Raw genomic sequence first — 26461 nt, 5'->3', positions numbered from 1 at the left:
ATTGCACATCAGTAGTATAAAGCTGAAGCCTACAAATCAAGTCAGACATTAGGATCACATTTTAACACTGAAAATTTTTAACTAGGGGAGGGAATTACCATGAGGAATACTGGATTCTTCATCTTGGATGTCTCCTAATAAAAGTTGAGAAGTTTCTAATCTGTAAACCCAGTTCAACAGTCCTTCCACAGTTTAAAATATTTGAAAAGTAAAATTATATTCTGCATATTTTTACACCTTCTCTTCTAGCAATAGTTAACTGTACTGGGCAATGTAAGAACCAAAGGTAAAATGATTGGCCAGCTTCCAACCTGACTTTTGCATCCTTGGTTTTGGACAGAAACAAACTGAAAACATTGATTGTTTATATCTAGTTAAAAGGAATAAAACACCCAGCTGTCTTTTAGGACACATTGAAGTGGCACAGGGAAACCAGCAGAAGGCACTTTCAGTCTGAGCAAAACAGCCTCCTAACCTGATCTCAGCAGGACACAGGAGAAACAGAGCAAGGGGTAAACAAGACCCCAGCTGAGTAGCAAAAAGGGACGTGCAGGACTGTGAAGGAGATCTCCTGGCCCTACTGCAGGCAGTGGAAATTCTGCCTTTGAGTTCAAAATGAACCAGGATTTCACACAAACACTGTTTAGCTTTTTCTGGGAAAAGTCAGAATTTGGACAATGTTGTGATATCATTTATGCACTGCTGGGACAGTTGCCTTAGAAGGACAGGAATAAGGTATCTAAAGCAGGGGTATAAAACAGACTGGACACTCCTATCTATTTTGCATGAAAACCGAAGAAAAGAGAGCATTAGATTCAATTAGAAAGGAAATCCCACTTGTAGCAATCACTGTAAATGCAATATTATAATTAGCATATTGGTATTTGGAATTCATTACTCCATGCTAACATTTAATCAGTTTGAATCTCTGTAAACTCTTCAACGCTTGACTGAAAAGAGCAGTACCTGCAGCTACTGTAGCTCTGGGTGGGTTTCAGATTCAAAATATCATGATTGCTATATTTGCAGATAAAAAATATCACTGGTGGGATCAGAAATAAATTTCCATTCCCTGCAACATATATCTGTGAATGAATGCCCTGTCATATCTTGCTTTTGGGCCTGTCTCCTTTTTCTTCTGCTGACAAAGCCAGCCAAGATCACTCTGCTGGTAAAACAAGACACTGGGGGGAATGGTCTCTAACCCATTTGAGGGTGTCAGTTCCCCCACTTTCATCTTCTAGCAGATATTCTGGCTTGATGTAAATCTATTCATATGGTACTTTGCATGTAGCAAGTAGGAAGAGAGTAATTTTTCATTTTCACAGTTCAGTACAACGACATTACCAATTGTAAATTTAATCTGCAATGTGGACTGTGTATAGCTCTACAGCTGAGTCACTGTGATGGCTTGGATCTGCTTTTGTAATTTTGTGGTTTTATTGGGAAAAAAAAAAAAAAGTAGTGAGAATGAAAAAAAAAATAAATAAAAGGACTAAACTGCCTCACTGGTGCTTGGCAGACACCCGAGTCGTCTTCTCCTGAATGAAGGATTAGTGGGCATTAATCCTTCCTGAAGGCAGTATATTCAACAGATTCCCATGGGGAACATAGTCCACTGTGGCTATTGAGATGTTCTGCTTCAGAAAAGCTTGACAACTGCACTTGTCTAAATGCCAGGATGCCTGTAGGCAAGCAGCAATGGGCCAGGCTGCCCCCTGGGAGAACCATAGCAAGCGGGATCCTTGAACCCAGGGAAGAAGGAAGGAAGGAAGGAAGGAAGGAAGGAAGGAAGGAAGGAAGGAAGGAAGGAAGGAAGGAAGGAAGGAAGGAAGGAAGGAAGGAAGGAAGGAAGGAAGGAAGGAAGGAAGGAAGGAAGGAAGGAAGGAAGGAAGGAAGGAAGGAAGGAAGGAAGGAAGGAAGGAAGGAAGGAAGGAAGGAAGGAAGGAAGGAAGGAAGGAAGGAAGGAAGGAAGGAAGGGAGGAAGGAAGGAAGGGAGGAAGGAAGGGAGGAAGGGAGGAAGGAAGGAAGGGAGGAAGGAAGGGAGGGAGGGAGGAAGGGAGGGAGGAAGGGAGGGAGGAAGGGAGGAAGGGAGGAAGGGAGGAAGGAAGGGAGGAAGGAAGGAAGGGAGGAAGGGAGGAAGGAAGGGAGGAAGGAAGGGAGGAAGGAAGGGAGGGAGGAAGGGAGGAAGGGAGGAAGGGAGGAAGGGAGGAAGGGAGGAAGGGAGGGAGGAAGGAAGGAAGGGAGGAAGGGAGGAAGGAAGGGAGGGAGGGAGGAAGGGAGGGAGGAAGGGAGGGAGGAAGGGAGGGAGGGAGGGAGGGAGGAAGGAAGGAAGGAAGGAAGGAAGGAAGGAAGGAAGGAAGGAAGGAAGGAAGGAAGGAAGGAAGGAAGGAAGGAAGGAAGGAAGGAAGGAAGGAAGGAAGGAAGGAAGGAAGGAAGGAAGGAAGGAGGGAGGGAAGGAGGGAGGGAAGGAGGGAGGGAAGGAAGGAGGGAAGGAAGGAAGGAGGGAAGGAAGGAGGGAGGGAGGGAAGGAAGGAGGGAAGGAAGGAGGGAAGGAAGGAAGGAGGGAAGGAAGGAAGGAGGGAAGGAGGGAAGGAGGGAAGGAAGGAAGGAAGGAAGGAAGGAAGGAAGGAAGGAAGGAAGGAAGGAAGGAAGGAAGGAAGGAAGGAAGGAAGGAAGGAAGGAAGGAAGGAAGGAAGGAAGGAAGGAAGGAAGGAAGGAAGGAAGGAAAAAAATCTGTTCCCTCCATAGCTCCCACAGAGATGCTGAAGCTACAACATCTTTGACCCGTCCTCAAGAGACAGTCTTTGAAAGGACAAACACATGCATCAGCATCTCATGCGTGGGAGTGCAAGCACAGCACCTACAGGAACAACGCAGACTGGTAAGACAATAGTTAACCTATACCAATTTTGCATTCGATTTTCACGTCACTATATTAAGGCCTCAAATTGGAATCCACAAACTAATGGCAAAGTTAAGCCTGTTTTATTTTCTTCTAATTGGAATAGGAAGGTGATATTGTGGGTGTTCAGGGTATTTTTTTATTAACTTCTCTGTGCATCCAGGTTTAGTTTAAATATATTGCTCCCTCCTCACCTTCAAGCTCAGATGATAGTATTTTTTGTTCAATAAGACAGATGTGGAAATTATTTATTGCCTGATGAAATAGTGGTGGCTGAGGAAATGCATTCATTAATGTTTGAGGGAATTTGTTTACATGCACTCATTCATTGTCATTGTCAGTGTTAAGCAGACTAAATGTCTTTGACTTTCCTCCTTTTTTTTTTTTCCCTAAACAAGACATTTGGAGACATTTTGAAAGTTAATTTAGCATTTCCCAAATGTCACCCAAACTCTGAATGATAAGGTTTATCTAATTTCTTTTTCATCCTCCATCACAACAAACTGTTAGTAATGTACTCAACAATTCTCTGGGCCATAATCTCTACAAATTGAAGGCATCTGAAAGCACGAGCCATGCTCTTGGTCATGCTAGAATAAATCCCACTTCCTTGGGTTTCTTTGGTTTCTTCAGCTTCATTATTTCCATAGAAGATAGCAACAGGGCAGCCAATTCCACCTACACCTCCATGTACTTACTAGGCAAGGATACTGAAAAAAAAGAGGTGGGCGTCACGTAACACAGCTTTTAGGCCAACATCTTGTTAGGTCATTTGGGTAACAACACTCCATGGGGTTTGAAACCAATGGATTTTCTCACAGCTACTGAAGCCAACCTGAATCTGAGTCACCAGAAAGATAACTATTTATTTTTGTTAGTGTTGTTTCTAGCCAGATGATTTCTGAGAACCAGTAGTGTTAGCATGCAGGGAAGTAGTGGGGACATACTGTGGAGGATGGTGGGAGTCCAAACTGCAGCAGCTCTGACGCATCAAATCTGTACCAGGATCACTGCGAAGGTGCACAAATCCATGTGCAAAATTGCCTGCACCCTGGCAAGCCCAATGAGTCACCACTACCTAACACAAAACTGCAAGCAGCAGGAGCAACCTCCTCATGCTACCCAAATTGCTGCCTCTCTCACACACAGTGGGTATCCCGTCAAAGTCTCAACCCTGTAGACACACAGAATGAACTGAGGCCCAGCTCTGGCCAATCTCCAAAACAGAGTCAGGCCCCAATGCCACTTCACACTTCCCCAGAGTGAGCCATCTCACTTTGCACACTTACATCTGTTACTGGTCCAGTGCACCAGCCGTCAAACTAGTTGATGGTTTTACTGCTTTGACCTAACCAAAACGTCTCACCACGAATCTTGGAGAATGAGTTCAATGCTGATGAACCACCACTGAGGATGAAGAGGTTTGGTCCAGAGATTTGTGAGAACTCTGTGCTGTGCAATGCAACTGTTACCATGCTTGCCATTTTACACCTTTCAGTAGTTGAAAAACAACAGGTCATCACCGTTACAAGAAAAATGTCAGCCTTACCAGTGATCTTGAGCTGACTTCTTCCTCAGCACGGAGTGGGGAAAAAACACATTGTCAGCATCCATCCAAGGTTGTACCCAAGTCAGCCCACGCGAAACAGATGAGGACAGTCCATCAAACTCCAAGTTTCAGTTATTTACACATTTGCCAGAAAAACTCGATTCTGAAAACTCTTCCCACAGTGAATTTCTGAACAATATTTCTTTTGTTGCTGAACGTGACTTTGCTTTATTTGGAAATACCAGCCACAGCGAGCGAGCTCTGAAATACCAGAGTGAAACAATAGCAGGAGGGTGGAAAGGAGGGAAGGCATTCAATGTTACAGGAAGGAAAACTGCAATTTTCCAATCAGCTCATGAACAAGGGTTCATTGACACTGTGACCAACTAGTGTTTCAATCAGCCTGCAAAGACTCTCATCTAATTTGCTGATGAGCTCAGGCAAAGCCTTCCTGTTCTCTCAGTTCCCTGGCCTAGTGTTAACCACATGTATACCTGTAGCTTGTGCTATCCACCTGTGTTTCTCAGGGACTCTCCACCCAAGGACAAGCACACAGATGATGCCTGTTCTGTGTTTGTGGTGGCAAAGAAACAACGTCTTTTTTTTAAGTCAGTACTGAGAAGACCAAATATATTCACAAAAATATGATAGTGATAAAATAGCCTTACCAGAATAAGAGCTTTAGAGGAAAAGAGGCTGATAGTGTCTCTGTAACAATAATTACTTAAATAGGCATTTAAAACAACAACACAATTATTCATCTGTCACTGTAACTGTGCCTTGGAAGTTCACAAAACTGATAGAAAGAAAACATCAATTAAAGGGTCATTGCAACATATGCAGTGGGTCCACACAACGTAGTCCCTTACCATGCAAAAGGCTAATAAGATGGGCTAAGAAAGATGAAGAATTTGCCATGGGGAAGTTAGACCTCAGAGGACGTGGGTCTGTTCCACAACCACTCAGCCACTCCTCTCCCAGGTGGAAAACTCTTGAGTTTGACAACTCAGAACTCAAATGGCCCTTTTTAAACTCAGTAGAGATCATGCCAGCATGGTTTACACCCTGCTTACTTGCTTTCCTCAGGTGCCAGGAAGTAAGTGAGATGAGGAAGAAGCATGAATCACAGAATCACAGAATGTTAGGAATTGGAGGGGACCTCAAAAGATCATCTAGTCCAATCCCTCTGCCAGAGCAGGAACACTTAGTTGAGGCTACACAGGAAGGTGTCCAGGTGGGTTTTGAATGTCTTCACAACCTGAGTGTATTTCCATGTTGCTTCTCGCTGGCTGCATTTTTCAAAGTAAGCCAAACACAGCCCCTCCATGCAGTAGATCGATCTCTACCACCAGCACAGCTCTAATTCAGAGGGGTACTTCAAAATATGAATATATTCCACCAATTACCTTTTCTACTAAAGGTCATGCTACCATCTGGCAGACCTCATCCTTATGGACTTCCTAAGACATTTGCTTCAAGAGGGTAAGGTTTAAGATGCATGTAGGGAAGCTACCTTAACATGGTGGCATGTGATTAACTGAGCTGTCTGTAACAACAACGTGTTTAAGGGTGCATTTGAATGGAGTCAGGCTGAGCACTGAGATGCCAGTCCAGCCCATCAGTTCCAGGTACAGGAGATCAAGCTGCCTGTGCCAGGGGATCCTTTGCTTGTTCTGCACCCTGCCAGCCCCGCAGCCACAGCACGTCCTGCACCCACAGCAAAACAGCCTCCGGAAAGCAAGGGGAACGCTAATCCAAGACCATGAGCATAAAGGCAGGGAGATGCCAGGCACCTCACTGAGAAGCTCTGTGTAGGGCTGAAGGAAAAGGATGAGAAGCAGACATCTACAGAAAATGCTATTGACCACATCTGCCAGCCACAGCAGATTTTTTTGATTTGCCACATAGATGCAGTTTACACGGGATGCTCAGATTTTCCCCCTCACCTTTCCTTGGGGCAGCAGTGGATTTTCCCAGAGGCTTGTCAAGCTCACCAAGTAGCTCACACAGTCACTTGTGTTAATTAAAAGGGTACAGAAAAGGCCACTATCCAAGCTGATGCACCTTAACCCACAGAGCAAGAGGGTTGGTCCCACTGCCCTCACCTCAGCTGAAAGTGAGTCCCAGGCAACACTGGCAGAAGCATGGCTGTAAAAAGTGGGTTCCTTTACTCAACTTTAAATACTAGATACATTTCTGAAGCAATTTCTGACCTTTTAAAATGTCATTTTTATTCATTCAAGCAATTTTCAATACTAAACTTAAAATATTATTCAGAGGAATCCTTTGTCCTTTTCAAAATGCTGTTAAATTCAAGACACACAGATTTTTTATTTATATGCCTCTTTTAAATTCTATTTTACTGTAGTACTGAAAGCAAAGTGCATAGCCTTTGACTACACTTTGAATTCCTCTTTAATTGTATCGCTTGAAGACTTCACACTGCATTGAACTTGCTGCGGGACTCTGAGACCATTTCTTCACCTTCTTTGAAGTGAACTTGTCCAGAGGTAAGAGTCAGTGCTGCACTTCGCAGCCCTATCACAATTCAAACAAGCGCCCTGTGGACCTGGGACATTCCCAGCCATTTTCGATGCTGCAGGAGGTCATGGCAGAGCTGAGCCATCCCTGGGTGTCTGTCTGCTCTGCAGCACACTGACAGTGCAGTACTACACGAATGCAGATGTGCAGTGCAATATTATGGATGCAAGCATGGCTGTGCAGATGCACGCAAGGTGGCTTTTCATCTGTTTGAGCAGGTTCCCAAGACCACCCCAATTTGGAGGCGTGTCTGCCTGAACATTCAGGACCAGTGCTGCTGCAGCTACTTTGCTTTTGACATCTGAGGCACTGAGATAAAAGCTTTATGCCTCTGCTTTTATGCCGGCTGAGATCTTTAAATCCCTGACTGCAGAGTCGATACACTCTCAAGCCTTTAACCATCCCATCCTCATTTGTACACAGGCAGCAACATCATGTCAAGGACCATCACAGTGCTGCAGGTTTCAAGCTTGGCCCTGAATGCTCCCTAGCTGTAAACAAGTGCTGGAGGAAAAAGGGGGGTGGTGTGGTGTAAAATGAGCTTGAATCCAAAGAAAAACATAGAAGGCTATTTCCAGAATGGTAAAATTCCATTATTTTTGCATTTCCATTTAAAGTGAGAATTCTTTTCTGGGTTATATATTAGCATCTCATTTAGTTATGCAGCATACGAAGGACAGTGTTTTGACATAGGACCTTTTACACTCAAATGAGCTAAGTTTCTGAAGTTACCTGAGGAAAACATTTAGAGAATATGAAAAGCGAGAAAAGTTGAGCATAATTTTCTAGAGCTCCAGCATGCACGGTTTTTAGAGATAACAGCATATCAAACATTGAACTGAAAGCAAAGTCCAGACATTCTGGATTGTGACTGACTACCCTTTGATTAAAACTGATGATGTGTGTTCAGTCAGTTCTGCATTTCCAAATTCCTCAATAGGCTAAGCTTCATTGCCGATTGATTAGAATGAGAGGAAATGGCTCCAAGTTGTGCCAAGGGAGGTTTAGATTGGATATTGGGACCAACTTCTTCATGGAAATGAATTGTCAGGCATTGGAACAGGTTGTTCAGGGAAGTGGTGGAGTCACCATCCCTGAAGGCATTTGAAAGATGTGTAGATGAGGTTCTTAAGAACATGGTTTAGTGGTGGACTTGGCAGTGTTAGGTTAATGGTTGGACTCAGTGATCTTAAAGGTCTTTTCCAATCAAAACAATTCTATGATTAGCAGGTATTGTGCTGTGCTACCAGAGAGCAAACTGATCTCAACATCCTCATGCTCTTTCAGCCAGACCACTGTAATTCAGGATTTTGAGGTGCCGAATGTCCTGGATGTACAAGGCTCCTTCAAGCCCTTATGCGTCCCTGCAGTGAAACAGGAGGGTACTGGGTCTGGCCCACTCAACTTGGGCTGCTACTGGGTACTGGGTCATGTTCAGCGCATCAGTCGTTAGTTTTTCAGCACTTCAATGCCTGGTACAATAACAGCTAAAAGACTACAGAACTCTGGGACTCAGTTAAAACACCCTTTACCCACGATAGACGTTGCTGACCAGTGCCAGGAAGGACAGTCTGGATCCAGTACCTGTCCTTCTCTGTCACAAAGGTGGCATCTACCTACAGCTGTGCTTGCTACAGCAGCCCAACAGAAACAGGTAATGGAATCAAAAGACTTTATCATACTTTCTACCAATCTTATCCTGAACTCTCTCCAAATCTCCGGCTGTTCAAGCTGAAGATGAGCAAACTCAAGAAGAGAACTTTGGTTCTCTTGTGTTTGGTATGGCCCAACCAATTAAAGGTCTCTCTCTTCCTCCTATGTGCAGACCTGTGGGGAAAAGCTCTGAAATATAAGTACTTGCACAAGGGAAAACTGGTAGCCTTATGAACAATGAAGTCTGTCCTCCTAAGATTCCCCTCCCCTTACCTTTACTACAAAAAAAAGAACATTTACCCTATATCCTTACTACATTTGCACAGGCAAGAGACAATAGTGTTGTGGTTGGGGAAGAGCTATTCAGGCAGCTGGGGTTCTGCTGGTTTTGCAGCAGGGGAGGTAATGCTGATCTCTCTTGCCCTCTTCCTCCTGTCTACTAGTTTCTTTGAGCTCTACCTCTCCAGCAAATTCCATCGAACTTAGGCAGAAGCTCAAAAGTTTTTTGGTAAGGACTGACAGAGAGGGGACATCCTGGATGTCCAGCATCATAGACACTTAAAACCAGTGTAAGGTGATTCAGCCACTGAAAAAAGCTGGTGTTGACTGTCTGTGTCTTCCTCCATTATGCCATTTCTCCTTGGTTGTTCTAAGGTTTCCTGTAGCTGTGTGATGAATGAGATTATGTACTCAGCTGACAGGAAATAATTTTCCAGATGAGTTTCATCTGGACCAATTCCTGATCTGGTTTACTGCACTGACTGCATGAAAGTTCATGCTAGCAGGCTGAGGGAGAATGGCTGCCTCAGTAACACTCCAGTTTACACTGGTCTGACACGTGGAATTACAGCTTTAGCCAGACTAAATTCTTCCATCATTTAAAAATCACTGAGCTGAGAAAAACCTTAGAAGATTGCATTTAAAATTCTCATACCTGTATTTTGCATTAGCCAACAAAGTTTCAACCAGTGAAGAGACTGAATCCAACAACTGCTAACAAAACACAGCCTGATGAAAATGGGCTCCTGGGTGCTGGAAAAGTAGACTAAAACCAAAGGCAACCCCCCAAAGTCACTGGAGTGGCGCTTGAATGGCATCTGACCTCACGGTGACACACGCTATAGATAAAATCTGATTGAACATTGGCATGTCAGCTATGCAGGTCAGCATGCTCCATGGGGACAGCCCACGGCACAGTATGTGACCTTCCCAGCCTCTGAGGGTGTCTTTTGCATGGACCTTACTGGTTGCCCACTGACACCCACCTTTTTATCATAGTTGTGAATCAGGTAGTCACACAGGAATCAATGAAGTCCATTTACAAAGTCTGCTTCCAAGGATACAAGCAACGTTCAGAAGGATTTGCTGCAATGGATATCTGCCACTGACTGCACAGAAATAACAGATACAGCAAATGCACTAAGTGTGAGCCAGCAAGAGAGTTTGGCTGATTTGCCTTCTCCCTTAAAACAGTCTGGCTGCTCACTTATTCTCTATCAGCTCAGATGCCAATAGCGAGGGGCAGTCTGTAGTCTCACTGTGCCATAAGGAAGAAAATATGAAAAGGTATCAAGAGAGCAGAAACCAATGGCGTCTATACTGCTCACCCACAGTTGTATTTCCAGTATTTGTGCTTCCCTCATCCTTGGTTCTTACTGAATGTAATCTGGCCCATCAAAAACAGATCACTATGATTCTGTAACATTGTCAGAAAACACTTTTTGGCTGTTTGGTGATTTTATCAGAGGAAGTTCCTTTGATTTGTGAAGCTTTCAGTAAAACTTGCATGTATATTTTCTGTATTGGCTTGTCACAGATTTGCAGGAGCAAGTTCTAGAAGGGAATGTAGGCATTTACAGAGTGGCAACAGCATCAAAAACTACATCACTGTGGTTATTTATTTGTGAAATATAAAGAGAGGAGCACAGAGCAGATAACTTTCCTTGTAGTTGCTTGCTCTGCACAGGTGGTGTTTAAATCCCTTCAGTTGCACAGAGTGGAGTGTTAGCTAGAACACAAAGGAGTTGGATGAAGCACAGTGGTAACAAAAAAAGAGGGGAAACAGTGTGAGGTAATAGGGAACACTGAGGTCCTGTGCCTCACCACACTGATAGCAAAGATGACAACACCCATGTGTTGCCTAGGAGGGTCTAAATGATCTGAAATAATTCAGAAAGCATACCAGTACAAAGATAAATGAAACAGTTAAGCTGGCAAACAACAATGCCATGAAATAACATCCCCAACCACAAACAACTCAAATTTTGTAGTTTTAAACACCCCAGACCTGTTATATACTGTTTCAAAAACTCTGAGACCAGTAGGGGTGATTGCATGGGTTACATGTTCATTAAGCACAGCTTTCATGAAAATTTTCCAATTGAACTACTTAGCACAGCAGAATAACAACCTCCTGCTTCTTCTTTTGTGACTTGTCTCAATGTGCTTTAACAACAGTCTTAGGAAAAAAAAGCCTCAGAGCAGAAGGATTATGGCAGCAAAAAACAATGAGCAAGCTCTAGTCCTACATTCAAAGCAGAAGAGCAGCTTGAAAAAGTGCTCATTGAGGATCAGATAATCTTTTTAAAACTAAAAATTCCTTTCTTGAAACACTTCCAAGATCTACTGTAACTACTGTTAGGCAGACAGTCTGGAGGAAACTACCAGGTCACTCATTCAAGACCACACAGAAGACATGATGTGTTGACAGCAGCGATATCTCCACTTTGGTTCCTACCATTACAGCACAGTACCGCATGCGCTTGGTAGCCTAGTGTGGTGAGCACGTGTGCCACGGAAATGAGATTTGATCTGCTATAAATAGAATTTGTAGCCAAGAAAGTTATTTTCAGACCCTATAAACAAACACAAATGACGTGGGTTTTTTTATTCTCCAACTGTCCTATTACCCTGCAAGGTCCTGATGACGATAAAGTACTCCAGGTTTAACCTTGTAATAAGTCCAGGTTCTTTTAAACTCATTAATAAATGAATTGCAGAGCAACAGAGAATGATTATAAGACTACCTTTGTACAGGAACACCAGCTAACATGGACAGCTTCCATCACCTAGTTCATTGGCATAACCAAGAATTTTGATAGCATTTAGAAAAAAGTCATGTTTGGAAGACACAACTTCTCGGTTTCAGCTATTCAATTTTGCTCAATTCTATCCTGTTCAGTTTTATCCCATTTCCCAGTATTGAACTGAAATGGTGTAAGATGAAATAGCACACAGGAAAAAACAAACAAAACAAAACCAAACCCCAGAAAAAACACGTTCCAAATACAGTATGATTCTATTGAATCAATGTTTCCTTTCTGCAATCCTGCTGCATCTAGACATTACAAATATCTACATTTTTCAATTTATTTCAATTGGAACTTTATTACTTTGTTACTTCCTCATGTTACTTCCTTTGTTACTTCCTACAAAACCATCAGTGCTGACAGTTTTCTCTCTAAATTCAGTTCTCAATTGGGTTGCACATTGAGGGTTCAAAGGAAGGCAATACATGTCACAGGCTCCTAATTCAAACATGTCTTTACAGTCCCTTTTTATTTCAGACAAAACTTGAATGGATGAAAGAAATCTGCAACATTTCAAGTAAATAGCCAAGACCTTGTTAGTTGAAAAATGAGTTACAGATTCTGACAGCACCACTTGCTGAGTAACATTTGATTGATTTTAAGTGTCGAGGGTAGTTAACTGTTAAGACTAAAATGCTGGAATTCAACTTACTTTTGATCATCTTGTTGCCATTTCTCCCTTCTCAAAATAGTTCATCCTTTATAATTAGGTAATAACACAAAAATGGCCAAAAAGTATCAAGGCAAAGATCTTGTATGCAGCAGCCGGTAGCCTGATAGCTGCAGCTAAATCCAGCAGGGATCTAGTCCAAAGGGTACAAAGGTTAAGGAAAACATCTACTCCTAACACTTTTATACAACTTACGTTTTGAGTTGAATGGCCTTTGCAATACTTCATGAAGATGTGAATTCCTACTCTACTCAGCTTCTAAACTTGATTTTTATTATTTTCATAATCAAAAAAAAAGAAAGCAAAGCAGTCAGTCAAGCACGACCATAAAGCTAATTCATGGTAAAACAGGAGGCATCTTGTTCCGGGGTAATTTCAGCCTTTGCTACCTTCCTTTAGACAAAAAAAAAAAAAAGGTTGAATTTTTAGAATTAGTTAAGCTATAAAAGCCAATACTTCAGAAGAAGCTAGAACTTTTTTTCCAGAACTCAGGCAGAGCAGAACATTAGCTGCCTGCAAATAGTGTTTGCTAACTGCATCCTAAGACACCCTAGGGACTTGTAGTCAGAGAAGCTGAGCAACCAGTTGCTCAGTAACATAAAGATGATACTGCTCAGGTGTCTAAACACAATGATAATTACTGATGAAAGTAATAACTTTGGGCACTGGCTTCGAAAATAAGCTTGGTCAGGCCTGAAGAATGAACTTGAGTGATTTGTTTCCTTCCAGATGAAGATCAAAAGGATGTTAAGTTTTCCCTTTAGAAGCTGTCCTCTTTCAGGCTCAGTATTATCTTTAAATGAGATCCAATAAGCATTTCCAGACTCTTTAAGCTAAAGGATAGATCCCATCCTTCCCACCAAATAGGCAAAACACGTGCTGCTTGCACTCGAGAATCAATTTATACATTGATAATCTTGATGGGGTAGAAGACTGGCCACAGGGATCCACCATTTGCACTCATTTTACACAGTGATCAATATCTTCACACCCAACAGGAAAATGGGAAATTTTACAAGAAATTAATTCCTGTGCACTTCTGACACAGCCAGAGAGTTCTTTAAGGCTGTAACGCCTGACCCACCATCCAGGGAAGCTGACCCAACTTTCTTGCAAAGGCTCAGCTAGCATCGTATGGTATCTATCTTACAAAATCACTGATCACTGCTGAAATGCAGGTTGCCCTGTTTGAGTCCCGGAGAGATACAGAAGCAGTATTATTCATTTATCCTGTAGATATCTATTAACTCATGATCTATTGGCAGTAGATGTTCTATACACACTGTAACAGGAAGTAATAAAGTTGTCAGACTAGTATATGATGAACTCACTTGAACAACTGACAATTTCATACATTATATGAATTTCATCAATATGGAGAATTACATCACAGGATCAGAAACAAGCCAACTTCCCAAGAAGGAAGGAGATTCTGCCTAATCCCATAACCAACCCAACAGGTCAACTTAAAGCCCTAATATGTATATTTTACGATGTTTGACTTTGTACTGAAATAAAAGTGCTTATGTTGTATGGCTATAGCTGAGAATTTGTTCATCGTAGCACTGAAAGGTGCAATTCCTGCACCACTGACCAGTTCTCAGATTTAGGAGTTCCACATGCCATTTAGTATAGTTATTCTTTAACATCTGAACACTATTAATATTCAAACAGTAAAGTCTGTCACACCCCATCTGCCATTCTACTCTTTCCACATAGTACACCAATAAAGCTTATATAAAAAAGCACAACTATCAGTTAGGATTTGGATTCCTCTGTCCAGCCACTGAAACGACTCAGCAGTACCTTATTCTTTTGGGTTTAAAAATATCACATTGGTCTACTGCAGTCCTTCACATTATGTAACTTAAGCAAAATAACAGCATTTATAGAAACAACACAACGTAGTCTGAAAACACAGGTCCCAACCCATAATTAGCATTTTATAATTGTGTTCAACAATGCTAATTTCTGACAACCCTGTGTTTACACTCTTCCTCACATATTTACTTTTGCTGAAGGAGTTTTCTTTACCTCACTTGGGGCAAGTCCTGTGTGGTGGAACTCCATGTCTTAATCATAAACATCCAGGATATACTGACAGATTAAGTTTCATATTTAAGATGAATTGTATTTATTAAATGGTAGATGAGAACAACAAAGCACAAGGCAGGACTGAATAGGACTTAGCATCTTTGTTTCACAGAGGTGCCTCATCTGGTCTCCATACTATAAATAATAGTTTGCACAGTTATCAAAAGGTTAATACTGAATTGTATAATAATTGTGTCCATGCTACTGAAGAAATTTATTGCACTCCAAGCAAGCAATATTTCACATTCCAACAGACAATTCTATATGATCCAATATTACTAGAATGTAATATAAACTGTTTCCAGGTATGGAAGTATTCCAATTCTGTGCCTAAACTATGTCAAGTGCATATTAAAAAATGAACTTACTTGATTTACAGATTTATTAAGATCTGGCAAAAGGTAAAACACCTTCAGTGAGAGCTAAGAAATCTCAATCTTCTGTCTTCTGGTTCAAGACGCAGTGATAAGCGTCATGCTAACATGGTGCTCTATGTGTAATATGTTGTATTATTAAAACTCAAATTCTTTCCTTTGGAATATAGAGAAAATTACTGAGACGACAAGAAATTACTGAGATTACAAGAAATTCATAACATGATACAATTTAAGAATTGCTGTGTTTCTTCCCCACAATCATATATTGCATTTTTTTTTTACTTCAGATTTTCCCATTACTTGATTTTATCATCTTAACATTAGATGACAATTATTTTGGTTTAAGGCCAGTTCAAAGAGAGAGACAGCACCTTATTTTTCAACATAAGCTGAAAATTTACAGTGTTTGGCCATGTACTTAGTTACAACAGCCTCATCATCAAATTGGGAACATTTTTACTCAAGTGTGTCTTTGAACCTTAACTTCTAAATGTTTCTTCATTCTACCAGCATTTGGGTTTCACTCTTCATTACCCACGTTTAGAAACTCAGAACAAAAAAAGAATCATTTTGAAGTGCCTTCCAAGGTCACATTGCTTGTCGATGGGTATTTGACATTTTCTCACTGTCTTTTCACATATTCCTGCACTGATACTCCAAATAAAAAGGAGGCCAAAAAGATGTGTATGAGTTTGGTTTAATTATCTGAGGTGTTTCTGTGCATTGTTGAGTTGAGAGTTCAGCTTCAATCATATTTCCTGTGGAAACAGTATTAAACTTCTGTTTATATAACAGACATAAGAGCAGAAATGTAACACCCATCAGAAACATGAGAACAATTTCCATCTCTTTATTTTTTATTTAACCACATAAGTACATGTCAACAATTGGCATAAACTTCATAAAAATACAGTACCTTTTTGTGCTGTAACACTAGTCACAATGTTTATATAAAGATTTTTTTCCCACTTCCTTGAATTCAATTAACATTTTAAAAAGTGACTTCCCAAAAGCCCTTTTTTGTGAGTTTCCTTATAGAAATTTTTCCAAAATCTATTCTGTAAAAGTTAAAAAGCTAATGCATTTTCAGCCATTCTCCCTCACCCTCTCAATAAAACAGATTTTAAAAAAATAAGTAGTCTTAGAACACCAAACAGTTGTTACACCACTACTTTATCATAGGTTCTCATTTAACTGACACTGTTATTGGCGTGTTTCCTATAGCATCTAACATTGCTAGATGCTCCTAGGGCTAAAAAGACCAGTCATATCAATAGACTGATGTCTGAACAAAAAAAGAACAAGTCAAAAAAACCCAAAACAAAACCAAAAACATGAATTATATACAGAGAAACATTAGACTTTAGAAGTCTTATACTGCAGAATCACAATTACTGTGATACTTCCAAACGGTGATAATCATACAAAAAGTCTATCGAGTCAGTAAACTAAAGGGTGTCCTTGCACTGGGTATCTGGGAAAGTGAATTCTCTAAATTCTTTATTACCTGTAATATTGGTGTGACACCAAGATGACAGAAAACTGCAGAACCAGTCTAATATTGCTGGAGCACTCATACCTACACAACTGACTATATCCATATCACAATTGGGTTAAAATTACATTTTTCTTTAATGCTGCTGATAAAATCCAGGCAGGAACTAACACATGGGGAAAGAAAATAGGGCATAAATTTTGAAAGTAATTTCTTATCAAGTTAGGCGCTGAAGGTCTAGTTAAGGCAGTGAAGGATTTCTTTTAGTATCTTTCTAAGGCTATGACAGATTTTTCCTGAATAAAGCATTTTCCCTTAAAAAATTTCACACATATTATGCCAGCTTATTCTGAATGCGTAAGAATGCTAAAAATCCTTGGACACTGAGAAGCTAAAATATTGCTCACTGCAAATATTACCCTTATTAGTCTTTTTTTTTCTTTCCCAATATTAATAAGATTCCAAGAACATGCATCTAATAATGAAGTTTCAAGTCTGCCTACAAACTTTTCCACTTCAAAAGCAAGCTTAAAAGCATGTGTTAAGTGATTCCAAATGACAAACGCTCTTTATTCTCCCAAAGAAAAAAATGTATTTCTCTCAGACATGACGAGTGAAACTACATGACTTTTAAGAGAATTTCTAGTATCACCTTGTCCAGAAGAGAGAAGGGTAATGAAAGTGACATGAGAAATGTGATGCCAGATGCTATAGCACCATTCCTTTGTTCCTAGCTGCTAGCACCAAAGCTTTAAAGAAACTTGCTTTGCTAAGACATTCTGACAGTCCCATTTCACAAGATCATTGGGTTTGAAAATGCAGTTACTTTCCATAGCTACTTTTAACTTTTTTTTGGATCAGTGTTAAATAAAATGTGCAAACATATAATCATTTGCATAGCAAATCTCAAGGGACTGACCCTGAAATAGAAATCCAAACTTTTAGGTTTAAGATATTTCTATAATCAGAACTCACTTAAAATGGTAAAAAATAAAATACACATTTTTCCATTTTAAGTCTAGTAGAAAAGGTATTTCTGATTTAGAATTCTTATAGTTACTAGTTTAAAAAGTTGAAAGACTTTCCATTCAAATGTTATTCCTTTGGAATCTTCAAGATTCTGTAATTGCTATTTTCAAATACTGTGAAGAAATATGGCCTGGAAACCTTGCTCATCAGGGTACATAAAGGAATTTTGCCACTATTAGCAGGATCTTCGACATCCCAAATTTCAGGCATACTGCAACCGGGCCTAAAAAACATATGAATACAAAAAAAGACATGAAGAAATGCTATAAAAACCATACAGCAGGCTGAACTCTGTTTTATAGCCCCCCTATGAATACTTGATTGTGCAATCTACATAAAAAAAAGTTTGTCTTTACCATAGCAATTCTTATCAGATTATAAAAATCAATAAATATAGTAGTAATTTAAAAAATATTATTGATAATGTGTAAAATTTGTCTGCTTTTGTGGTTACATAATTATTAAGAATAAATTTGGAGGAGGAAGCAAATAAAACTATGCAGATTATACAACACACATTACTGAGACCCTTAAAATTCCACATAAAATGAAGGGTGATGTTCACACTCCTAACATTTCTAAAGAAAACTCTGGAAATAAAACACCCTTAAAAAAGTAATACTTCCTTGCTTTTTATTAAGGCACATAACCAATACCAATTCCCTGTACAGTTACATTTCAAAGTTAGAATTACTGAGAATTTCCTAGTTTTTCAAAGATAATAGCAAAGAAATAGAACAGCTTAGTTTCATTTTATTCTAAATGCAAAGAAAATAAAACAAAAAATCCAAACTAACTGTGTTCTAATGGCCAAAAAGAGAAAAAAAAAAAAAGCATAGCATAATATTTTGGTGTTCAAACTATCTTTTACTCTGCACCTTTTATTCATACCAGGCTGTCATTACACACACATCTGCTCTTGCCATCACAGAATAATGACTTGTTTCCTTTGTGAATCTCCTCTGTATTTTACAGCAAAGTTTAAAAATACATACATCACAGCTTCTCAAGTACACAAAGACCACAAGGTTGCTTATGTAGGTAAAGTTAATTATACTTATTAATCTCTGGAGACACTGGACAAAAATGTATTTGGGACACTTTTAAAGCACAGACCAATATTTCAAAACTACTACTTGATATGAATCTAAGAATACCTATTTGAGCAGCATATCATTACTCTCAGAAAGAGAGAGGTTACTCACTTTTTTCTGTTTACACATAATGACTCTTCCAGAATGTAGTAATTTACTCCTAGTTTTATCAATTCTCTTTTTACTTCTTTTGCAGGTTTTCGACTGTACATGGAATACACTACTTTAGTTCTGGCCCTTCAAAAAGAGAAATGTAAAAGTTAGCTAGCAACATAGCACGAAAATGTAAGGTTTAACTTCAGATTGGACAGGAAAGCTTTTTATTTCACCAGACAACTAGACTAAAAGTTTAATTTAATTTGCTTTAATGTGATAATTTCTTCACAAATATGATTTCAAGAACAATGTATACAGCCCTTTGATTTTCCTCCAGCAGAAGACAACTTTGTAACAAGATCAATGGTTAACGTGAACAGAAACTGTAAAGATGTCAAAGCAATGAATTCACCATGTAATATTCACAGCTAGAAACAACCTTGCTTGGAATGGAGGTGTTCAGTAGAAATCATCTGCCCAATCTCCCCACAAAAGGTCATAATCATTGCCCTCGTTTGGACTTTTTAAAATGCAGAGTGCAAGACCTGCTGTCTGCCTATGCTGAATCAAGCAAAATCATCACTTGTAAACCACAATCCTGTTTATATTCCCCAGTAATATCCTCCTTTTATTATGCAAAGCATGACATTGTAAACTCCTGCTCATACTGTACCATACTTTTCTCATACTGTATCATCTCTAGCTTATTTTCCACAAACATGTCCTGTCCTGTATTTAGAATAGAATAGAATAGAATAGAATAGAATAGAATAGAATAGAATAGAATAGAATAGAATAGAATAGAATAGAATAGAATAGAATAGAATAGAATAGAATAGAATAGAATAGAACAATTTCAGTTGAAAGGGACCTACAATGATCATCTAGTCCAACTGCCTGACCAATTCAGGGCTGACCAAAAGTGAAAGGCAGTTAATACCAGAAACAGAAGTAAAGACACAAGGCATGTAAAATTAATCCCCTCCCTTTCTCCTTTATCCCTCTTTATCTTGTTTTCTCATTTGGTGTTTTTTGAGTGGTGTTTTTGTTGTTGCTTTTTTGTTTTGGTTGGTTTTGCGTTTGCGTGTGTGTGTGTTTGGTTTTTTTAGCCAGTTTTACCAAATTACTCAAAAATGATGCTATGACATTAAAATTTTAAAAATTAAATTCATGACCTTTACAGAAAAAATCAATTTCAATTTAGAAAAATATCCTGATTTTGAAAACAGCAAAGTACAGAACTCAGTAATTCCATTACAAAATTTCAATTTCAACTAGTCTTAATATTTCAATAATTAGATATATTATCATGGAAAAAATGACAACCAATCACAAAAAGCTAATAAGAATAAATAAGCTGGCTATCTTGAGGAAAAAAAAAAAAAAAAAAAAATCAAGCCTGTCTACACTGTCAGGAGTAACTAGAATGAAGAAAGAATACTATATGTTAATTTAAATTCCATAATTATACTCTGATTTTTTGTATATAAGTTTGAAGCTGTATCTATCCTACAGTATATCCTTTCTGATGAACTCAAATCCTGAAGAAATACTGCATGTGTTTTCAATCTGACTAAAACAACAAATCAAGTTCTCCGGGATTTTAACAAATTTTACAATATGAAGTAGATGCCATTCCTACTGTATATTACCAACATTAAGACAATTAGTAGAAAATAAAAATAAATCCTCAACTTTGAAATTTACCTTAATCCTGCATCTTCGTAGTGAGGATGATTTACAATAGGACGAAGTGTAGACAATTTAACACTTGCCATTGTAGGCATTGCTCCTGCGAAAACTGCATCTGAAATACAGAATGAAAGGCATGTTTCAAATGAAGAATCAAGCAATAAAAGCACAGAAGCAATCTTCAAAAATCTAAACTGTAGAAAAACATAGAGGGTAGGGTATTCTTGAAAAGGCCTTAAATGTCACCAACAGGAGATGCACAAAAATCCCTCTTTTGTTTTAAAGCTGGAACTCAATGTAAGTCATTAGACAACTAAACATTTAAGAACGGAGATTAAATTCATCTTGTTTTTCTTGAATGGGTAGAATAACATATTAATTACGACAACAAGTTTTTATTTGTCACATCTTACACCATTGTTAAATGAGCAATAAAATCTCAGTCCACTTTGGCTTGAAAGTATTTTCCTGCTAAAAAGGTAACTACTTCTTTTCCAGCTAGTTTTCTGACACTTTTACTCATTTTAGTAAACGGATGAATGCAACCACAACATGCATAGTTTTAATTCTCTTTAGCAAAATGTTGGTCATGGACCTATTTTAATTGGATTTTGCAAAACCACTCATGTTGTAGAAATACTACACTGGTGGCTAGAACCTCCAGACTGGTAGCCTGAGGAATGAAGCAATCTTTTGGTGTTTTTTTAGTTTGAGAGGGCTTCTATATGGACAAATATATGTGACTAAACCATGGCTTTAAGATGGTCCCAAGGCAAAGCCACAGACAGTAGCAATACCTCTGCAGTTATTCACACCAAGTTCTATAATTACATCTCACAGAAAATGGGGAAAACATACATTATTAAATAGTTTACCTTGTCTGGTATTGACTTTTATCCATTCTAAAAGCTCCTCCTGTGGCAAATTGCTAAATTCTCCCATGATGTTCCACTGAGTTTGAAGGTTTGCTGATCCCTCTATTGCCATCAATGCTAAAATAGCAAAGACTAATGTTTTGGGCTGGATTTTACAGAAGAGCCATCCAAACAACTGAAATGCAAGAATTTATTAATTTCTAGACAACAATTCTGTAATGTTGTATGCAGAACAATTAATTTTTATTTCTCTATAAGGAGCCTAATATATATTACAATATGTAATGTCTCTGCTATTGCTTTTCCACTAAACTTCAGTGAGACCTCATAAGAAATATTGTTTACTGAATATAGGGCATTATATTTGTGATTTTACAATAAAAAGAAAATTGACATTAATGCAGCTTTTAAAGTTGTAGTTCAAATGTCAAATTCTGCAAGTAAAGATGATTCAATAGTGCTAGTTGCGCTTTTACAGTATTTTTTCTCCTATTTATATCAAGAGTTTCTAGCTGTAGTATATGCATTAGAGATTGTACTGTGAACTTCTGAAAATACATCAGAAAATCAGACTTTGGCGATATAAAGTTAACGTTGCTTTATATCCTACCCTCCCTTTCTTGAAGTGAAAAAGATGGCCCTGGCATTTTTTCCTAAAGATAGCCTGCTGGAGGCTTCTAAGCAAATACTTATAAATATGTAAAACAGGTAATTAAAGAATTACTAAATTTGCTATGTTGAAGTTTCGTTTGAGCAAGAACACTTTAGGTCAGATATGGATGAGATAAATCATAAATAAGGGAAAGTATGAATTACCTTTTTTTTTCCCAAGCTATTGTTAATTAGAAGCCTTCACATTTCAAAAATATTAAACCTGCACTAAATAAATACATTTCATTCAGAGTACCTTAATCCTTTTTTTGTTTTGTTTTGTTTTAATTAAAGCATGAAACAATAAAATAAAATTTTCTGAAACCTCCCACTAGGCTGACCACACCAGTTAGGTATTGTATGTTACCTTTGTTATAAATTAATAGTAAACTACTTTAGATTATTAAAACTGTCAAGCCAGTTCTCCAAAAATACAGTGTACACTGCTCCGATCCTCAAAGACTTCCTAAACACTCTAGCAAGAACAGTAATACTATCTAGGGAAACTTCATGTACCAAATATGCCTGACCACTGTGTCCTGGAAGGATGAAGACAAATTAATTCATTTTTACACTGCTCTACATGAGCAAACCTCCTTTTTACCAACAGTTGCAAAAAACTCACTTCAATAACATGTTACAACTTTGCATTCTTTATTGAGGTCCATGGCTCTTCCAATTTAAGAAAATCACGTTGCTATCATGCTTTTATAAAAACTCATTAAAGTTTGATGTATCTAAATTTACCACTATTTTCTTTACATAAAGAGCCTAGAATGGATGAAAATATGTGCAAGGCAAAAGAAGCATTTATTTTATGGGATACTGTTCCTTATGTTTTTATATCAATTCAGAGGTGGGTTTTTTTTTTTTTTTTTCATCAAATGAATTTATTAAGTCTTTCTCCAGCTATTTTTCTTAGTTTTCAAAATGTCCACTCATGACAGTGTAACTCCTCCTAACAGAAAGAGGAAACATGTGGATGTAAACAGTCACCAATTCTATTGTCCATCAGGTGCCACAAGCTGCAACACTGAGGTAACAGAAAGTACACAAACTCATTCAATGGGCTGAAAGAACACAACATACAAAATTCCTTTTCCATGTGCAGAATAATTTTGCCTGTTTGTTCATTTTTTGTGTTAAAAAATGTCTATCTCAGCCTGACTGTTCACTAATGAAACGACATATTTTGAAAAGCATCTGATTAAACACATTATCTATGTATAGCCTCAAAATAAATTAGTAATACTAACATGCCACCACAGATAAACTTTCATGGGCTGTTAGAGGACAGTGTTGATTTCAATGACAATGAGATAACTAGATACATTAAATTTGCTTAAATTTTTCTTGCATCTGTAAAAATAAATTGCTGCTTATTAACTTATTCTTTGTGCAAACATCTGAAACTTACATAATGATAAATGTACTGAGTGTTAATCAATAATTTGGTTGACAAGTCCCATCTTTCCCTTCTCATCTCCCTCCATCTCAGCAATTCTTCTGAATCGATATTGCACATATTGGGTGGGGAAAAATTTAATGAAATATAACAAGGGAAAGTGTAGAGTCTTGCATCTGGGTAGGAACAACCCCAGGTTCCAGTATAAGTTGGGGAATGACCTATTAGAGAGCAGCGTAGGGGAAAGGGACCTGGGAGTCCTGGTGGACAGCAGGATGACCATGAGCCAGCACTGTGCCCTTGTGGCCAAGAAGGCAAATGGAATCCTGGGGGGTATTAGAAGGGGGGTGGTTAGTAGGTCCAGAGAGGTTCTCCTTCCCCTCTACTCTGCCCTGGTGAGACCACATCTGGAATATTGTGTCCCAGTTCTGGGCCCCTCAGTTCCAGAAGGACAGGGAACTGCCGGAGAGAGTTCAGTGCAGGGCAACGAAGATGATTAAGGGAGTGGAGCATCTCCCTTATGAGGAAAGGCTGCGGGAGCTGGGTCTCTTTAGCTTGGAGAAGACTGAGGAGTGACCTTATTAATGTTTGCAAATATATAAAGGGTGAGTGTCACGAGGATGGAGCCAGGCTCTTCTTGGTGGACAACCACCAGTAGGACAAGGGGTAATGGGTTCAAACTGTAACACAAGAGGTTCCACTTAAATTTGAGAAGAAACTTCTCAGTAAGGGTGACAGAACACTGGAACAGGCTGCCCAGGAGGTCTTCTCTGAAGACATTCAAAACCCGCCTGGACGCTTTCCTGTGTAACCTCATCTAGGTGTTCCTGCTCCGGCAGGGGGATTGGACTGGATGATCTTTTGAGGTCCCTTCCAATCCCTAACATTCTGTGATTCTGTGATATGGTCAGAGTTTTCAACCTCAAAATCCTACTTCTGCTTAGCAGCTAGTGGGACACAAAAACCTCCCTAAAACCCATTTGATATTTTCAGGAAAATACAAAAAAAAATAAGGATCTTTCTCATCCCTTTGCTTGCTTAAGTCAGAGCAGTCTTAGAAGTGGTCTGATTGATAGCAGCTCAGCTGCCTTATGGACCAGTGCCTCTCTCTCGTGCTGAAGCCAGCCATGCATTCCCTGGAAGATTACCAGCCACTCCCTACTAAAGAAAGTGTACATCAGTCAGACCAGAAAAAAATCCGGCTTGTCTTTAACAAGTATCAATCAGCACCAACCTAGGGAGTATACCCAACAGGCAAAAGAACCTTCACTGATAACAAGAGAAGGGAATTGATCTTATTTTTACTTACATTGTTCACCTAATGTGGGGTACTCTCAAACACAGGTAGGTACTTCTCCTAAGGCCCAAGCCAGGGCCAGGATAATCACAGGCCTCATTATATGGGGCAGCTGGTCATTTATCTTCTGCACAGAACAACTGTCCAAACTGCAGTAATCTAAAGCCTTTCCTTCCCTAGCATTCAAGACCTATTTCTTTCAAACTTCCATGATGCTGCAAAGGAGGAAGAAAAAGTCACTGGACCTCAGCCACCTGGTCCAATAGGGGCAGGTCCCAGAAGCGGTTATCATCTGCATTTTTAGCTTCCTAAGAAGCCTACAACCATAGGAAACACCAGAACAACTACAGGGCCAACATGCAGTTGGAAACAGAGGAAATACAGATTAAATACTCTGAAACTGTCCTTTTTCCAACATTTACACAGCGATAATGTGTGGTATCTTCCAAGATCCAAAATGCAACGATTACCAAAAGCACCAGCTTTCATTAAATGGCCTGATGACCTTAGTTGCAGTACTAAAACGAAAACCACAAAGATGCAGGATAAATTACTGTAGTGCTATTACTCAGGTGATTTTAAAAAAGAAATTAAAAAATCACCAGCTGAAAACTTTTACTAATTTGCCATATGGCAGCTAACTTATTACATGGAAAAATCAAATGAGGCTACATATTAATAGCAAACATTCCTAGCAGCTCATCTTTGTCATTACCAGTTGCAAGGTATTTTTTATTATTTTTCAGAGATTATTTCTCTCCATACAGCAAAATAAAGCCGTTCAGATTTTTTTGTTTTTCAATAGTCAGAAAGCTGAGAGGTCTTTTACTGTAGCGCAAAATACAGAAATAAGTGTAGTTCTAAATTTCAGTCACTGGAAAATTCTACCAAAAAAATTCCATAAGGCAGAAAAGCCCATCAATTTTATTCTAGGAACACACAGATTAAATAATAATTAATGACAAATTAACTTTGGGCAGATTTAATTTATAATTGTTCTCTAGAAATTGCATGTTAGAAGAAAGTAGACTTTCTTTTTCTTTTTTGATTTTCCAACTTGTGAAAAGCACCTTCATTTCAAATTACTCAGAGGCACCTTGTGAAAGTTAATTTAGAAAAATTTAATCACAGTGTAACTGCTGTTACTTAAACAGCCAGACTACTTAAGAGGACAGCAATACTTCAACAACAACTAACAAAAAACTGGGAAATATTATAAGAACACCTTGGAACAGACTGAATATCAAAAGTGTAGAGGAAATTAAATTTCTCTAAAGTCCCAATAGTCAGTTACAAGGTGGATAAAGTTACTTTTTAAAGAGTTTTTGACACATTTTTAGCATTTTATATGTTCACTGTACAGATTCATTTAATGCTGGCAAACACTCAGCACTTTTACCTATGACAAATAACGAAACAGGCATCAAGAAAGATGAGCACAACATTTAAGCCAACTGATACTGTGTAGCCTGTCCAGTGTTATCAAGAACTGTCCTTCCCTGAAAAAACATCCAGGGAAGCAACTCTATTTTCTGGGAAAAACAATATCAGGCATTATAGTCTGTACAATACTGCATTATGCAGCCAGAAAAAGGTTGTACATACACCCTCGGTTCCGGCACCCCAGATTTTGAGTACTGAACTTCAAAATATTATTCTTGTATTTCTTCAGTTTTCAAGAACAGCAAACCTAATGAGTCAGGTTTCTTTTTAAAATCCTAATTTTCTTTCCCAGCCATTGCTAGTTTCCCTACTCTATCGAACATTTTTCTCTTTTCCTTCCTCTCTATTATGTCTGCAACAATTCTTAGCACTGGATTCTTTCTCCCACTCGCACTCATAGTGATGATCTCCATACAGACATTTTCAATAGTTCCCAATCTCATCTTCCCAATTTGTTTTTGTCTTAGTAGGCCCAGCTCACTATTAATCATAATCTTTCTCTCAAT

General features: G+C 38.8%; 1 protein-coding gene across 2 annotated transcripts in view; it reads right to left on the bottom strand.

The window, feature by feature from the left end:
• Window positions 1-15712: 15712 nt before the first annotated feature.
• DPY19L1 (dpy-19 like C-mannosyltransferase 1) overlaps window positions 15713-26461 on the bottom strand; it is a 47361-nt gene continuing 36612 nt past the window's right edge. For both annotated transcript variants that reach the window (XM_082047123.1, XM_082047124.1), the window contains 4 exons: window positions 21160-21334; window positions 20300-20399; window positions 18608-18733; window positions 15713-17625 (listed from right to left, as the gene is read on the bottom strand). In XM_082047123.1, coding sequence (XP_081903249.1) covers window positions 17469-17625; window positions 18608-18733; window positions 20300-20399; window positions 21160-21334 — 558 coding nt within the window. In that variant the 3' untranslated portion in view covers window positions 15713-17468. The remainder of the gene's footprint in view (window positions 17626-18607; window positions 18734-20299; window positions 20400-21159; window positions 21335-26461) is intronic.

The sequence above is a fragment of the Streptopelia decaocto genome (assembly GCF_964273445.1).
Source record: "Streptopelia decaocto genome assembly, chromosome: 2".
Classification (NCBI taxonomy): domain Eukaryota; kingdom Metazoa; phylum Chordata; class Aves; order Columbiformes; family Columbidae; genus Streptopelia; species Streptopelia decaocto.
The sequence above is the reverse complement of the archived record's forward strand: the minus strand, read 5'-3'. Positions and strand labels throughout refer to the sequence as shown.